The sequence below is a fragment of the Carassius auratus genome, unplaced genomic scaffold (assembly GCF_003368295.1).
Source record: "Carassius auratus strain Wakin unplaced genomic scaffold, ASM336829v1 scaf_tig00002013, whole genome shotgun sequence".
In the NCBI taxonomy this organism is placed as follows: Eukaryota; Metazoa; Chordata; class Actinopteri; order Cypriniformes; family Cyprinidae; genus Carassius; species Carassius auratus.
In genome coordinates this window covers 112,619-128,708 of record NW_020523420.1, presented here as the reverse complement: position 1 = coordinate 128,708, position 16,090 = coordinate 112,619, and the positions used below count along the sequence as shown (strand labels likewise).

The 16,090-nt window shown below is 36.4% G+C and overlaps 1 protein-coding gene and 1 long non-coding RNA gene across 3 annotated transcripts; both read right to left on the bottom strand.

The window, feature by feature from the left end:
- Window positions 1-251: 251 nt before the first annotated feature.
- Window positions 252-1,238, bottom strand: LOC113069640 (uncharacterized). Its single transcript, XR_003279776.1, has 3 exons — window positions 930-1,238; window positions 692-817; window positions 252-587 (listed from the first exon to the last, which is right to left on the bottom strand). It is a non-coding gene; the product is annotated as an uncharacterized LOC113069640 (long non-coding RNA).
- A 10,320-nt stretch (window positions 1,239-11,558) lies between these two features.
- Window positions 11,559-14,815, bottom strand: LOC113069646 (GTPase IMAP family member 7). 2 transcript variants are annotated; one of them, XM_026242806.1, is made up of 3 exons: window positions 13,265-14,815; window positions 12,980-13,016; window positions 11,559-12,776 (listed from the first exon to the last, which is right to left on the bottom strand). In XM_026242806.1, the coding sequence occupies exons 2-3, from the start codon at window positions 12,984-12,986 to the stop codon at window positions 11,662-11,664; spliced, it is 1,122 nt and encodes a 373-aa protein (XP_026098591.1). In that variant the 5' UTR covers window positions 12,987-13,016; window positions 13,265-14,815; the 3' UTR covers window positions 11,559-11,661. The 2 variants fall into 2 exon arrangements, with proteins under 2 accessions (XP_026098591.1, XP_026098590.1); XM_026242805.1 differs by having other exon boundaries at window positions 12,980-14,814.
- Window positions 14,816-16,090: the final 1,275 nt, after the last annotated feature.

The following is a 16,090-nucleotide window of genomic DNA, read 5'->3' as shown; positions in this document are numbered from 1 at the left end:
ACATCTGTTGAGTGTTAACCCCTTTACTGTCACTCAGGTTTTTGAAGATAGACTTGAATGTGCATGATACAAACCTACATTTTTATAATTCATGACTGAAAACATTTTGTAGCATGATATTGATGTACCGTTTACATGGTAATGAAATGTCTGATTTTAAAATGGGTTGTAAAGGATGAATTTTGAGATTTTAAGTTTTCAGTCGATATATAATTTCTGATGATTTCTAAAATGTGATAGGGAAAAAGGCAACGAAGAAGTCTTTTTTTTTTAAACAAAGGTCAAAACTCGAGAAGGGGTGACAGTTAACTATGCAAACATTTATTATTCAGTAAACCCAAGAAAACTGTCAGTTATGTTCTTAAATGTATGTTGGGCTTCTGTTCTATGTAAATTGATCCCAGGGACCCCTATAGCTGAAACTGGGACATATTTAATTTTTTTTCCAGTTGTTTGGAAACCTCCCAAAAGAGACATCAGCTCAGCGTATCCAGGATCTATCAGTTAAGCTGCAGAAGGTCAGTTTCTTCATCGTTGTGGGTGTTTGTTACTGCAACCAGCAAAAAACTTACAAAGGCCTAAGAATGCTAAGAAAAAAAAAAATATTAAAAAGAATCTCAACACATTAAGAACAAAATAATCAATGCTATTGCAGTAGATATAATGCCAATAAGGTATAACTTAAACTCACCTTTGACCCCAAATACCAGAACAACACTCATCAGAGCAAGTATGACAGTAACCATCTGCCACTATGTCGGCTCTGTGGGCTGCACTACTACAGTGTGATTCTGACACTCTGAAGGTTGAGTTGGGACTGTAAGGAAAATAGAAATATAAACCAATGCTGGTGTGTTTGTATATTAGAGTAAGCAATTGCTTTTTTGAGCAACATATTTTTATGAGGAAACAGGTGAATCATCACTCACCAGTGATCGGTGTGATCCATGGGGTCTGGACAAGTCTGCTGCATTTGCTGAATTTTGCAGTTTTGACTATGTTTGTACAGTAATAATCTCCTAACTCATGAATACTGACATTATTTATGTACAGATTGTGTTTAGGCTGCACTGAATATTTATGTCTGAATATATTATTGAAGTAAAATGTTGCTGCTGGGTTTGAAAAGGAGCGTAATAATTATCATAACCATGTCACCTCCTTTAAATCAAGACCACAGTTTATGGTCACACCTTGACCTTAATCTGTTAAAATCTCTGCAACTTGACACCATGCTTGTAGATCTGAGAAAAAAAAGGAGTATTCCAATTAAAACAACTAAAATGTTTACAATCAAAAATCCATTTATTCATAACACATATGCATGTGAAAAGATTTTCATAAGTTCCACTCACAGAGCTGAAGCGGGAAGATCTTCAACATGATGCAGTCGTGCTTCACACTGCTCTTGGAATAAAACAAATAAGAGAGGTCTTTAGGCCACAACAAGCATAGGAAGTCAAAGACCGCAGTATAAAAATAATTATTATATACAGCATGGCTCTCTAAAGAACCTCTCAGTTATTTTTGTGAAGTGACGAGCCAAACAAGAAATTAAAGAAACTTCTGTGTAATGGAAACGGGTGTGGTACATGTAACATTTAAAGGTGCAGTGTGTAAATTTTAGCAGCATCTAGCGGTGAGGTTGCGAATTGCAACCTACGGTTCAGTCCACCGCTCATCCCTCCCTTTAGAGAAGCTACTGTGGCCGACACAGGAAAAGATGTCATTGGTAAAGATAGCATGATAGTTCTTCATACACCTCTGAAAACAGTTATGTATATTGTATTGCATTTCTGTAAATGGATCGTTGTAAATATTACACTTTGCACCTTTAAGTACTCATAATTACACTTTAGTTACTAATACGTACTTTTAAGGTACTGATATGCAACCTTCAGGGATAAATATGTTGACACTAGCCGCGCTTCCACTGCCGGGCCTAAAGCGGGCGTGCGAGTGTGTGCCAGGACCAGTTTCGTTTCCACTGTCGGGCCTAATGCGGGTGTGCGAGTGTGTGCGAGGACCAGTTGCGTTTCCACTGTCGGGCCTAATGCGGGTGTGTGCCAGGACCAGTTTTGTTTCCACTGTCGGGCCTAATACGGACGTGCGAGTGTGTGCCAGGACTAGTTGCGTTTCCACTGTCGGCCCTAATGCGGGTGTGCGAGTGTGTGCCAGGACCAGTTGCGTTTCCACTGTCATTTCCGGTGCTTGATCATGCCTTGTCAGGGCTTCCTCGGGGCCAATGGCTCAGGTTTTTTGGCCTGACGAAAACCTTTGGGCAAAGCGGGCCAGCTTGGGCTAGAGGAGGGGTTATGAAAAAAGGCGGAGTTTCTATGCGTCTGGAGAGCTCAGTGCTGCGGATCATTTCAGAAAGATAACAGCTATAACACCAGTATTAAAGAATTTATAAAATAAGTTTAGCTCACAACTCACTTTCAGTCAGCAGCGAGTGTTTGAAAAAACTTGATCCGATGTGGATTATATTCAGCCTGCAAGGCAGAAATATTTATAAGCGATGCAAAAGACTATGAATCCTAGAATTAATGTTACCATAATAAACATGGACAATATGACCGCTTGAAGAAATCAGACGTCAGCTTTTTATCAAATAATTCCTTATGTTGAAGACGCCTGGAACTTCATTCTCTCAGAGGTACTTTTAGTCATTGATAAACATGCACCTTGGACATCTGCAAAGGTCAAGGGTAGTCATTTACCTTGGATAGATGGTGATTTAATATATTTATTTAAACAACGTGATAAAGCCTGGGTCAGATTCCGCAAGACAAAGGAAGCTGCTGATTGGTCTGATTATAAGAAATTAAGAAGTGCTTGTACAACTAAAACAAGGAATGCAAAATCAAATTACTATAAGCACTCTTCATCAGATGACATCAAAAACCCTAAGCAATTTTGGAAGAGACTTAACTCTTTAATTAACAAAACCAAGAAAAGTCCTCCTTCTAAACTTAGAGTGAATAATAACATTATCACTGACCCTATTTTAATGGCTAATGCCCTCAATCAACACTTTGCTTCTATTGGTAGTTCACAATTATCTGACCTCTCTTATTCTACCACAACAAATATTGTGAACAATATCTCTTTCTCATTTTCAACAATTTATCCCTCTGAAGTCCTACAGGCTATCTCAGAAATAAAATCTTCTAATGGTGCTGGTCCTGGTGGTCTGGACATGAAGTTTATTAAACTTTATTCTCATGTACTAGCAGTTCCACTATGTGACTTATTTAATTTATCACTTTCCACCTGTGTAATTCCATTAATGTGGAAATTTGCCAAGGTAATACCATTACACAAAGGGGGTGATTCACTTGAAGTCAATAATTATAGGCCAATTTCCATAATCAGTAATGTAGCTAAGATATTTGAAAAGCTGATTTTTAGGCAATTGTAAAAGTATATTAATGACTTTTCCCTCCTAACTCCAAATCAATCTGGATTTAGACCTCATCACTCAACAACAACAGCCCTTACATTATTTACCAATTATATTTTTTCGGCACATGATAATAACAGGTCTACTGGTGCAATCTTTATTGACCTCACTAAGGCATTTGACATGGTCAATCATCATATTCTTCTCGACAAACTCGACAAAAATCAGCTGTTCTCGGGTTTAATTCATATCTGCATTACAGATGTCAAAGTGTGTCTTTTAATGATGTTCTCTCCCAGACTAGAATAATTGAAACAGGTGTCCCTCAAGGTTCTTCCCTAGGGCCTCTTTTATTTTCCATTTTTCATAAATGATCTTCCACAATTATGCTCAGAATGTCAGATTCATCTATATGCAGATGACACAGTTATGTATACATCCAGCTACGATATATCTAAGATTCAAACCTCCCTTCAATTTGATTTTAATCTTATTCAAACATGGTTTTCTTCTAATTTACTTCTGCTGAATATAAACAAGTCTTATAATATGCTTTTTGCAACTAGAACTGCGCTACATAAGCAAAATAATTCTCTTCATGTTAAATTTGTGGATGGTACACCTCTAAAGAATGTTGAGGAGTTTAAATATCTAGGCCTTTGGCTCGACTCCCGACTTACCTTTAGAACTCATATAGATTCTATTGTAAAAAACATAAATTGTAATTTAAGAAAAATTACATAATTTTCATTTGCCATTTACTACACCAGTTTTAATATGTAAAATGAATATTAATTTTAACGCTTTATAAGTTGCAAAATTAAAATGAAAATGTATTACAGAAATGATTAGATATGTCTAACATGTTAAAGCAAAAACTGTGGCAAAATGATCATTTAAATGCTATTTTTCTTAATTGCATTAACACTCACAGTCAAGACACTTACGATTGCATTTTCATTCGGTGTCCCGCAATGAATGTAGCAAAACTCAATGTGCACATTGAAAATGCATTCCGAGCCGATCACGTGTCCCCGCCCTCGCGCCACGTCAATCATTGTGTGAACAAGGCGGGGCTTACAGAAGGTCAGAGACTCAAGTCTCAAGAAGAGGATTCAATCAAGTGAGACAAAATGGACAAGGCAGTTGGTCCGTGTATGTTTTGATCATTTCGGTTTATGGCTTCAATATTTAATTCGGACTTGTGGGCGGAGCTGAAACGCTGCTTTCATCTGATTGGTCGAATCGGATCGGTTTTCATCTGACAGCCTTCAGCTCGGTCTTGTCATTCTTTCATGCAAAATAAGAGTCAGTGCGAGTGAAGCACTGTAATGTCTGAAACCACCGCTCACTGTTAATTAGCATAATATTTGAATCAGATGTAGCTGGGCACATAATTCGTGCTGATGAGACCTGCAAATTATTTCTAGGTTGTAGTATTGTATGAATATTGTCCCACTGATAAATACAGTGCAAATAGTTCTGTCCCTTTGGATAACAGTGAAGTGGAAATTAAAATCAATAATAGACTGAACAGTTCCATGTCTGTAACATTTACCACTCTCATCTTTTAAGTCATAAGGCACTAGGTAGGCTATGTGTGTGTGTGTGTGTGTGTGTGTGTGTGTGTGTGTGTGTGTGTGTGAGAGAGACATTAATAAATAATTGTAAAAATTAATATAGTTAAATTTCTAAATAAAAATAGTAAAATTAGCTCTATGCTGCTCAGTGCTCCTGTAGCCTACCCCAGAGCGCCATCTCGCGGCTGTAGATGGTAATGTTTTCTCTTGGTCTTGAATAAATGTGACATATAGTCCAGTGCGACTTATATATGTTTTTTTCCTCGTCATGACGTATTTTTGGACTGATGCAACTTATACCGAAAAATACAGTTAACATTATTATTATTATTTATTATGAGAGTAATTGACACAGACTAGAACTTTAATGTTTCACCCAATTCAGCTCATATCTTTAGACTCGTCCGACTCGTGTTGCTTGTATAACTGGCCAGACTTACCTTCCCAAAAAATCCTATTTAATTTTATTTCATAAATTTAACTATATTTATTTCCACTTTACTGTTATCCAAAGGGACAGAACTATTTGCACTGTTTTTATCAGTGGGACAATATTCATACACTACTACAACCTAGAAATAATTTGCAGGTCTCAGCAGCACGAAATATGTGCCCAGCTACATCTGATTCAAATATTATGCTAATTAACAGTGAGTGTAGTTTCAGACATTTCAGCTGAAGGCTGTCAGATGACAACCGATCCGATTCGGCCAATCAGATGAAAGAAGCGTTTCAGCTCCGCCCACAAGTCCGAACGAAATATTGAAGCCATAAACCGAAATGATCAAAACATACACGGACCAACTGCCTTGTCCATGTTGTCTCACTTGATTGAATCCTCTTCTTGAGACTTAAGTCTCTGACCTTCTGTAAGCCCCGCCTTGTGCACACAATGATTGACGTGGCGCGAGGGCGGGGACACGTGATCGGCTCGGAATGCATTTTCAATGTGCACATTGAGTTTTGCTACATTCATTGCGGGACACCGAATGAAAATGCAATCGTAAGTGTCTTGACTGTGAGTGTTAATGCAATTAAGAAAAATAGCATTTAAATGATCATTTTGCCACAGTTTTTGCTTTAACATGTTAGACATATCTAATCATTTCTGTAATACTTTTTCATTTTAATTTTGCAACTTATAAAGCGTTAAAATTAATATTAATTTTACATTTTAAAACTGGTGTAGTAAATGGCAAATTAAAATTATGTAATTTAATTTTCATTTTCATTTTGCACCAAACGTTGCACAAATGTATTGGAAAATGTAAATGTAAATACAGAAATGCATTGCCATTTTACATATTGCATTGTCATTTTGCATATTACATCCCAAATTGAATAATGCTACCCATATGCTTCCATACAAAACAGGTTAGATTAAAAATTATTACTCAACTATCATTGCCCATAATTGATTATGCGGATGTTGTTTATCAGAACACAGCTGATATCAATCATAAACCTTTGAATGTGATTTATAATAGTATCTGCAGATTTGTTTTGAGGTGTCCATTTAGAACACATCACTGCCAAATGTATCAGTCATTGAATCTTCTTTCACTAAACTCTAGACGGCAGTTTCACTGGTTGCAGTTTGTTTACAAATGCATTTTTTCAAACTATCCATCTTATTTGAAACAATATTTGATTCCATACCAAACATCTTATAACCTAAGAGACACGGACCATCTTTTCTTTTCTGTACCAAAGATATCCAAGGAAAGTGGGAGGAGAGCATTTAAATTTAAAGCCCCTTCTGATTGGAATGCTTTACCTAGGTCTTTTAGATCAATTTACTCCTTTTACCAGTTTAATATGTCTCTTCTTAATCATTTGGATACCAGTTGCAACTGTTTTGCAGGTTGAATTGGAGATGAAATGGGTGGTTTTGATGTGATGGAGAGCTTTTGTCTTTGTTTTGTTAGCATGTAGGCTATGTATGTATGTGAAGTATGTTTTGTTTTTTGAGGTCCCCTCGAAAAACGAGATGTTACATCTCAAGGGGTTTTCCTCTTTACAATAAATTGACACAATATCTGTATGATTGTGATCTAAAGCCCCTCTGTAATGCGCACTCACATGTTTTGTTGATTATTTTTCTTTACTGAAGTTTATTTTTAATATCTGTAATTTTCTCTTTTCTGCCGCACGCTGGTTCATGTGCTGCACGAGTCCTCATATTTCCATTTGTGTAATACAGAATAAACGAGGATCTGCTTGCAAGAATTTTCGTAGTCTGTCTTTCGTTTAAACACAACGCAGAAAACACCGCTACACTTTTATAAAAATATAGATTATCATTCTTTCAAAATGTATATAGGCTAATGTGACTTGACAGACTCCACTGAATAGTAGACTATGTTCATAATGCTTTATTTCTGTGACTAATTCTCAATCCTGATAAATTAATTCATTATTAATTCATCACCGTATTATAGTAAAACATACATGTTTTGGAGTTAAATATTTAACAAAGCATGCAAACAAACTATCGCTTTTATCATGTTCATTTTGTGATCACGCTATTTCCACTGACTTATTTCTTATTTTTCGAATAACTTGACATATGACGTTGTCAACAATTCACTTTTCTATTGAAGATTTAGAGATGTCATTATTTATAATAACTTTAAATTCATTTAAAAAGAACAAACACTACTGCTACGGCAAAAGTGTGAGAAGGCAGCAGAAAGAAAGTAGATGTCTATATGCAAAGGAATCAACTGAATTTAAATATTTATTTTTTATTATTTGTATGTATCTATATTTAATTAAATTTAAATGCAATGCTTAAAATTAATTGCCACTTCATATACAAACACAATTCCAAAAAAACTGGGACACTGTACAAATTGTGAGTAAAAAAGGAATAGAATAATTTACAAATCTCATAAACTTTTTTATATTTTTATTCACAATAGAATAGATAACATATCAAATGTTGAAAGTGAGACATTTTGAAATGTCATGCCAAATATTGGCTCATTTGGGATTTCATGAGAGCTACACATTCCAAAAAAGTTGGGACAGGTAGGAATAAGAGGCCAGAAAAATTAAATGTACATATAAGTAACAGATGGAGGACCAACTTGCAACTAATTAGGTCAGTTGGCAACATGATTGGGTATAAAAAGAGCCTCTCAGAGTGGCAGTGTCTCTCAGAAGTCAAGATGGGCAGAGGATCACCAATTCCCCCAATGCTGATGCAAAAAATAGTGGAGCAATATCTGAAAGGAGTTTCTCAGAGAAGAATTGGAAAGAGTTTGAAGTTATCATCATCTACAGTGCATATAATATCATCCAAAGATTCAGAGAATCTGGAACAATCTCTGTGCGTAAGGGTCAAGGCCGGAAAACCATACTGGATGCCCATGATCTTCAGGCCCTTAGACGGCACTGCATCACATACAGGAATGCTACTGTAATGGAAATCACAAAATGGGCTCAGGAATACTTCCAGATAACATTGTCGGTGAACACAATCCACCATGCCATTTGCCGTTTCCCGCTAAAACTCTATAGGTAGAAAAAGAAGCCATATCTAAACATGATCCAGAAGCACAGGTGTTTTCTCTGGGCCAAGACTCGTTTAAAATGGACTGTGGAAAACTGGAAAACTGTGTTCAATAAAGGAAGACATAAATCAAATAAATTTTAACACCATGGTTTTACAAATATTTAACCCTAAAAAAGGATGATAATCCATAGAGTTCCTGAGAATATAAAATTTGGACTGAATTGCTTTTATTAAGTTTTGCCTTTAGATATTCAGACATGCATGTTATTGTTCTACTGGTATAATACATTCTTACAACGATATGCTTGTCAATTCAGTTTGCAATATGTAGTTTGAATAACTTCATTTTTTACCTGAACCATTTACCTCAGAATAGAATAGAATAGAATTAGACTGGACATTCTGTTCCTCTCACTTCTGAAATTACCTCAGAAGACTTTGAAATGTAAAAGAAAAAAGTTATACTATTTGTCCTTTTTGGAGCTTGACAGCTCTACTCACAGCCCACAAATGTATCTCTCATGAAATATCAGTCCACAGTCCACATTACAGGTTTGGAATGAGACAGTGGGTGTATAATGTATATGAGTTTTCATTTTAGGTGAATTGTCTCTTTAACTATCTGCCTCTGTTTAAGCACAGACCTGACAAGAACACAATGAAATAGTTGCAGTTCATGGACGCTGCTCCTGTTTTGTACAAGACAACAAATTAAAGTTGTAAATTATTAAAGAACTCTATATATTATATAAAAAATGCATTAATCTATTTGTAAAATGTTTATTTTAGTACGTGACAATGTCTTAACCATGACATCAAAAGTGCCATAGAATGCAAAAATTACTTTTATAAGGTGTTTGAACTTTGTGTGGCTGCAGTGTGTGAAAACAGCCAGCCTATGATGGTAAAAATCCACCCACTCATTGTTTTATAATCCCAATAATTCATAAACTGTCTCTCCACATGAGCAGTTCCAGGTTTCTCACAACTATGATGACATATTCGGTGAAAGTCCCTCCCATTTGCGACACTCTCTGCCCTACACAGCCCTGAGTGAGAAGCTGCAGTCCTGCTTTCTTGCTGTAGCTGCTGTAGATACAATGTCACCACCAAAGAGCCATGAAAAGTGTCATGTGTTTGGATGCACCAATGAACAAAGGAGTCTCCATAGACCGCTGAGGACACGGTGGTAGCGAAATGATTAAAGTGTACTGAATTGCATTTGATTTATTGATAAAAATGTTGGCAATTTTCATGACATTGTGCAGCACTTTGAATGTACAAAAATTAAAGGGTTTGTTTAATTTTCATTGGGAATGAAAGATTCATTTTCTTTTCTTCAACAGAAAAATTTCAATACACAACACAGAATTTCTTAAAAATAAGTAAATAAAATAAAAATTAAAAATGTGTATTTAATTAAATTCACTCCTGTACTTTCCCTGAGATTCCCAAATCACTAAATCCGCCCCTGATTATATAATAGCAGTACAATGTGACTAACCAGAATAATCAAGGTTTTTAGTATATTTTTTATTGCTACGTGGCAAACAAGTTACCAGTAGGTTCAGTAGATTGTCAGAAAACAAACGAAAGACCCAGCATTCATGATATGCACGCTCTTAAGGCTGTGCAATTGGGCAATTAGTTGAAAGGGGTGTGTTCAAAAAAATAGCAGTGTCTACCTTTGACTGTACAAACTCAAAACTATTTTGTACAAACATTTTTTTTTCTGGGATTTAGCAATCCTGTGAATCACTAAACTAATATTTAGTTGTATGACCACGGTTTTTTAAAACTGCTTGACATCTGTGTGGCATGGCGTCAACCAACTTGTGGCACCTCTCAGCTGTTATTCCACTCCATGATTCTTTAACAACATTCCACAATTCATTCACATTTCTTGGTTTTGCTTCAGAAACAGCATTTTTGATATCACCCCACAAGTTCTCAATTGGATTAAGGTCTGGAGATTGGGCTGGCCACTCCATAACATTAATTTTGTTGGTTTGGAACCAAGACTTTGCCCGTTTACTAGTGTGTTTTGGGTCATTGTCTTGTTGAAACAACCATTTCAAGGGCATGTCCTCTTCAGCATAGGTCAACATGATCTCTTCAAGTATTTTAACATATGCAAACTGATCCATGATCCCTGGTATGCGATAAATAGGCCCAACACCATAGTAGGAGAAACATGCCCATATCATGATGCTTGCACCTCCATGCTTCACTGTCTTCACTGTGTACTGTGGCTTGAATTCAGAGTTTGGGGGTCGTCTCACAAACTGCCTGTGGCCCTTGGACCCAAAAAGAACAATTTTACTCTCATCAGTCCACAAAATGTTCCTCCATTTTAAGGCATTGGAGATCATTTTAGCTGAACAGCCTATCATTTTTTGCACCTCTTTATAGGTTTTCCGCTCTCTAATCAACTTTTTAATCAAAGTACGCTGTTCTTCTGAACAATGTCTTGAACGACCCATTTTCCTCAGCTTTCAAATGCATGTTCAACAAGTGTTGGCTTCATCCTTAAATAGGGGCCACCTGATTCACACCTGTTTCTTCACAAAATTGATGACCTCAGTGATTGAATGCCACACTGCTATTTTTTTGAACACACCCCTTTCAACTAATTCAACTAATTGCCCAATTGCACAGCCTTAAGAGCGTGCATATCATGAATGCTGGGTCTCATTTGTTTTCAGAGAATCTACTGAACCTACTGGTAACTTGTTTGCCACGTAGCAATAAAAAAAAATACGAAAAACCTTGATTATTCTGGTTAGTCACATTGTACTGCTATTATTTTGAACAATACTGTATATATATATATATATATATATATATATATATATATATATATATATATATATATATATATATATATAACAAATAAAGCACTTGCATCACTTCATAAAATGAAGGTTAAACCATTGGAGTTACATAACTGAACTAAAGATCTTAATTTATGTTCCAAAGATTAACTAAGGTCTTACTAGAATTGAATGACACAAGGTTGAGTAATTAATGACAGAATTTTATTATTTTGTGCAGAACTACATTTTTAAGATCATTTGAGTTAAATGATGATGAATGTAGTAAAATTAACTCAAATGAAAAGTTTCATGAAATATTATTCTTCAATAAATTTTAGCCTTTTATTCACAAATGTTATCTATTGCGTTTAAAAATAATGGGAGTTCTGCCATTCCAACAATAGCATTTGCTGTCTCGCAGCTTGCTCTTGCTGCTTTTAATATAGCATCTCCCACAGAGTCAGATTCTACTGACGCTTGATATCCAGTAATTGCTCCTCCAACACATCCTGAGAGAGCCGCAGCTCCGAGAACACCGGCAGTGATTCCTGAACCCATTGCTGCTCCAATGCCAGCACCCGCAGCCACTTCAACCCCAATGGCTTTCACCGCTGAAGCAAACTTTGTTGCTTTGAGTAAAGCCACAACAGTTCCCACTGCAATGCCGATGCCCAGGAAAGCACCGACCAGTGTCCCTGTGGTCACTCCGGCAAGCCTAATGAGAAGTTTTTTATAAACGTTATCTTTAGCTTTTCCTTTTTTCTCTTCTGTATGCAAATTGTCCTCTATATTTTCAATCTCTTCTTGGATTTCTTCCTCCACCATCTGAAGCAGCTCATTGTTAAAGCAGCCTTTCTCTCTTCCTTTCAGATTCTTCTCGAAGGTCCTCAACAGCTTTTTCACCTGAACTCTGTTGCTCCTATAACCCCAGCAGCATTCACTCCAGTGTTTGTTGTCAATAACATAACAGCGACCTCCACAGTTTTCAACAAGCTGCTGTAGTTTTGGACTCTCCTTCACAAATTCCTCAATGGTTCGACCTTCTAGATCTTCACCGTGAGTAAATAAAACTGATATGTGTTTAAGGATATCACCATGCTGCTCAAAATATGAATTCATAATATCCACAATCTCCATTTCTTGTTTGGTGTACCTTGAAACCTTTAGAATCATTACTATCATGTCAGGACTTGGGCCCATTTCAGTGATGGATTTAATGATTTCAGCTCTGATGGCATCCTCGGAAACAACTGTGTCAAAAATCCCAGGTGTGTCAATAACAGTGATTTTTCTTCCAAAAACCAATCCATTTCCACTCACACAGTCTGCAGTCATCGATGTAGGTGAAGCTTTACTCTTGAATATTCGTTTTTTAAGGATTGTATTCCCGGCGCTACTCTTGCCAACTCCTGTCTTCCCAAAAAGGACAATCCTTCTCTCAGGTCTAGATTCTTTACCTTTTGGAAGAAAAAACAAGTGTTTTGTTATGAAACAGTTAGAAAATAAGTTGCTGCCTTAAATATTTAATTCCCATCAACTTAAAATTAATTTATAAAATAAATTTTTACTTAAATTACGTTAAACTGACTTTAAAAATGAGTTCATGTAATTTACAGTGCAAAACAGACACTTAGAGTTATTTCATGCCATTATTTCTTACCTCCCATTATTCTTGTCCTTTAATGAACCTCTGTAATCTGTGAAACAAGGTGTGTTGCATTAATACATTTTTTAAATGAGCATTGCTCTGAATTCAAAACAAAAACTGAATCAAAAAGTCTTAAGACACATGAAAGATTTTGTTTCTCATCATCTTAAAAACATTTTGATTTCAAAGACTATTGCTAAAGTTCTTAAAATTAGTTTTGTAGACAAAAATCAACATAATTTCATTAAAGAAACAAAAAGGACATGTTCCTCCTTCAGTAATGTTTATAAAATGCACCTGATGTTGAATTAATGAATCACGCTGAATCCAGAGTGAGAAAAGCTGAAATCTAGACAAAGAAGAAGCTTAAATATGGTGTCACGTGTTTTACTCACCACATTACCATACTTCCTTAAGGGTTTATATGACTTTAATATGTAGATTTGTTCAAACCTTTGTCTGTTATAACTGATATAATTCGATATTCAACATATTGAATAATAAAATATACCATGCAGTTGTCTTCTAGTGAAGAGAAGCTGGATTGTAATTGTTTTAGTTTGGGAACAAGCAAAATCAGTGTAAGCACAGAAAACAAGTAATTTTTTTCTGATTTTTTCATTTATGGGACTGTAGTTACAGAATCTTCCGTACGATTTTGATCTGCACTGATAATGGCTGGAGAGAGCTGCATTCAATCTCCAATCAACAATGAATTTGAAAATCTCAATAATTAAGGTTTAGTTGCTTAAGGAAGATTATAGTGAAATTGAATTTGTAATAAAGGTTACTTTATAAAATCACATTTCATGTATAAGAATTTCACAACAACAACAACAAAAAATTATTACTAAGGTATCATTTTAAAACAAAGCATCAAGTTTATACAAAAGTGGTACAATATATACAGTAAATTATACATGAAAACACTTTTGTTACAATAATTGTAGAACTTCCTCATTAAAAACCACTTTTTTGTCATGTAAGTTGAAAACTTCCTCACTAATGTTCTGCTTTCAGTGGTGGGATAGTTCTCAAAAATATCAGTTTTCATGTATATTTTGGGTTTGTATTACACTGTTCCCCTTGTTCTCACTTATCGCGTGTTTGATAGGCCTGTCTCCTATTTTTGACATTCATATTACAATGAACAATATCATATTACATGAACAAAGATGGATTATGTTCTGCCATTTTAACCTGAATCATTTTCTCAAGCAGTTCATTCAGAAGAATTGATTCATTTACGAAATAAGTCTATTTATGAGTGAGTTGTTCAATCATACACTACAGAGATTCATTCAAATACAATGATTATTTCGGAAAAGAAACACTAATTTGTGATTTTTGGAGACCACACCTTATATCATAGTTCACATCACAACTACATTGAACAAGTTATAAATGCAACAATTTTGCTCTTGCGCCCGTTTTTCATGAGCTGATCTCAAAGGTCTAAGACTTTATCTATGTACACAAAAGGCCTATTTCTCTCAAAAACTGTTCACAAATCTGTCTAAATCTGTGTTAGTGAGCAATTCTCCTTTGCTGAGATAATCAATCCACCTCACAGGTGTGGTATATCAAGGTGCAATATCAAGGCATATCAAATGAATGGTGAAATGATAATTCATGGCCCCAAAGATCTGTACACAATTCCTGGAAGCTGAAAAGATCCCAGTTCTAGCATGGCCAGTATACTCACCGGACATATCACCCATTGAGCATGTTTGGAATGCTCTGGATTGGTGTATATGACAACGTGTTCCAGTTCCTAACAATATCCAGCAACTTTACACAGCCATTGAAGAGGAGTGGACCAACATTACACAGGCCACAATCAACAACCTGATCAACTCTGTGTGAAGGAGATGTGTTGCACTGCGTGAGGCAAATGGTTGTCACACCAGATACTGACTAGTTTTTGGACCCCCTAATACAGTAAAACTGCCTAAGGCACACCTGTGCAATAATCATGCTGTCTAATCAGCATCTTAATATGCCACTCCTGTTAGGTGGATCGATTATCTCTGCAAAGGAGAAGTGCTCACTAACACAGATTTAGATTATTATTTGTGAATTATATTTGAGAAAAATAGGCCTTTTGTGTACACAGAAAATGTCTAATTTTTCAGCTCATGAGCAGAAGTGTTGCATTTATAATTTTGTTCAGTGTTACGGTATGATAGAGAGGAAGGAAAAAAGTGGAGTGTTACACTAAATGTGGATTTTGCAGTGTAATTTTAAAAAGTAATTAATTCACACGTAGAAATAACCACGTTATTACATAAAAAAAGACGTAAAATGGCCTGAAAACATGATCTGTGGGAGTTTCAGACAGCAACATGTGCTGACACTGGTTGCTGTCAGCTTGGTTACATTTGTAGTAAATCTATGTGTCTGTGACCAATAGCCTATTTATCGAGTGATTGTGACGGCTGGTGAAAGGACAGTCTGGAAACAATAGCGAGTTAATAGTTTTAATGAGAATATATGGTGATGGTACATAAACAAACAATGACGATGAGACAGCGATACTCCGAGGGGATGGTGAAGCGGTGAGAAGTCCAGACGGTGGTGGAGAGAAGGTGAGTAATCCAGATGTAGACGGCGTGAGGCAGCAGGAGAGAGTGGCACAGGAACTGCGGGGAATAGAGCCAAAGGTAAGTGTCCGTGGCTGAGTGAACGTGCGAAGAGTGGATGAGGTTCTGGGGAAACACAGACATCCAAACGCAAAACAACACTGAAGCCAGACGGGGGGTTAACACATCAAACATAGAACAACGATCTCTCAAACACAAGACGTGGCAGCTGTTGCTGATACAATTAACGGAGATGCCCACAACTAATCAGTGCAGACACGGAACACACAGAATTCAACACAAAGTGTAAACATCCCGAGATCACGGTTTACCAACCGTGAAAGTACCCCCCCTCTAAGAACTCCTCCTGGGGTTCCCAGAAGGGCCTACCTGCTGATTGTATTCATCAATAAGGGAGTGATCCAATATGTCCCTAGCAGGTACCCAACTCCTCTCCTCCGGACCGTAACCTTCCCAGTCCACCAGATACTGGAATCCTTGTCCCCTCCGTCTCAAGTCCAGAATACGATTAACCAAATAT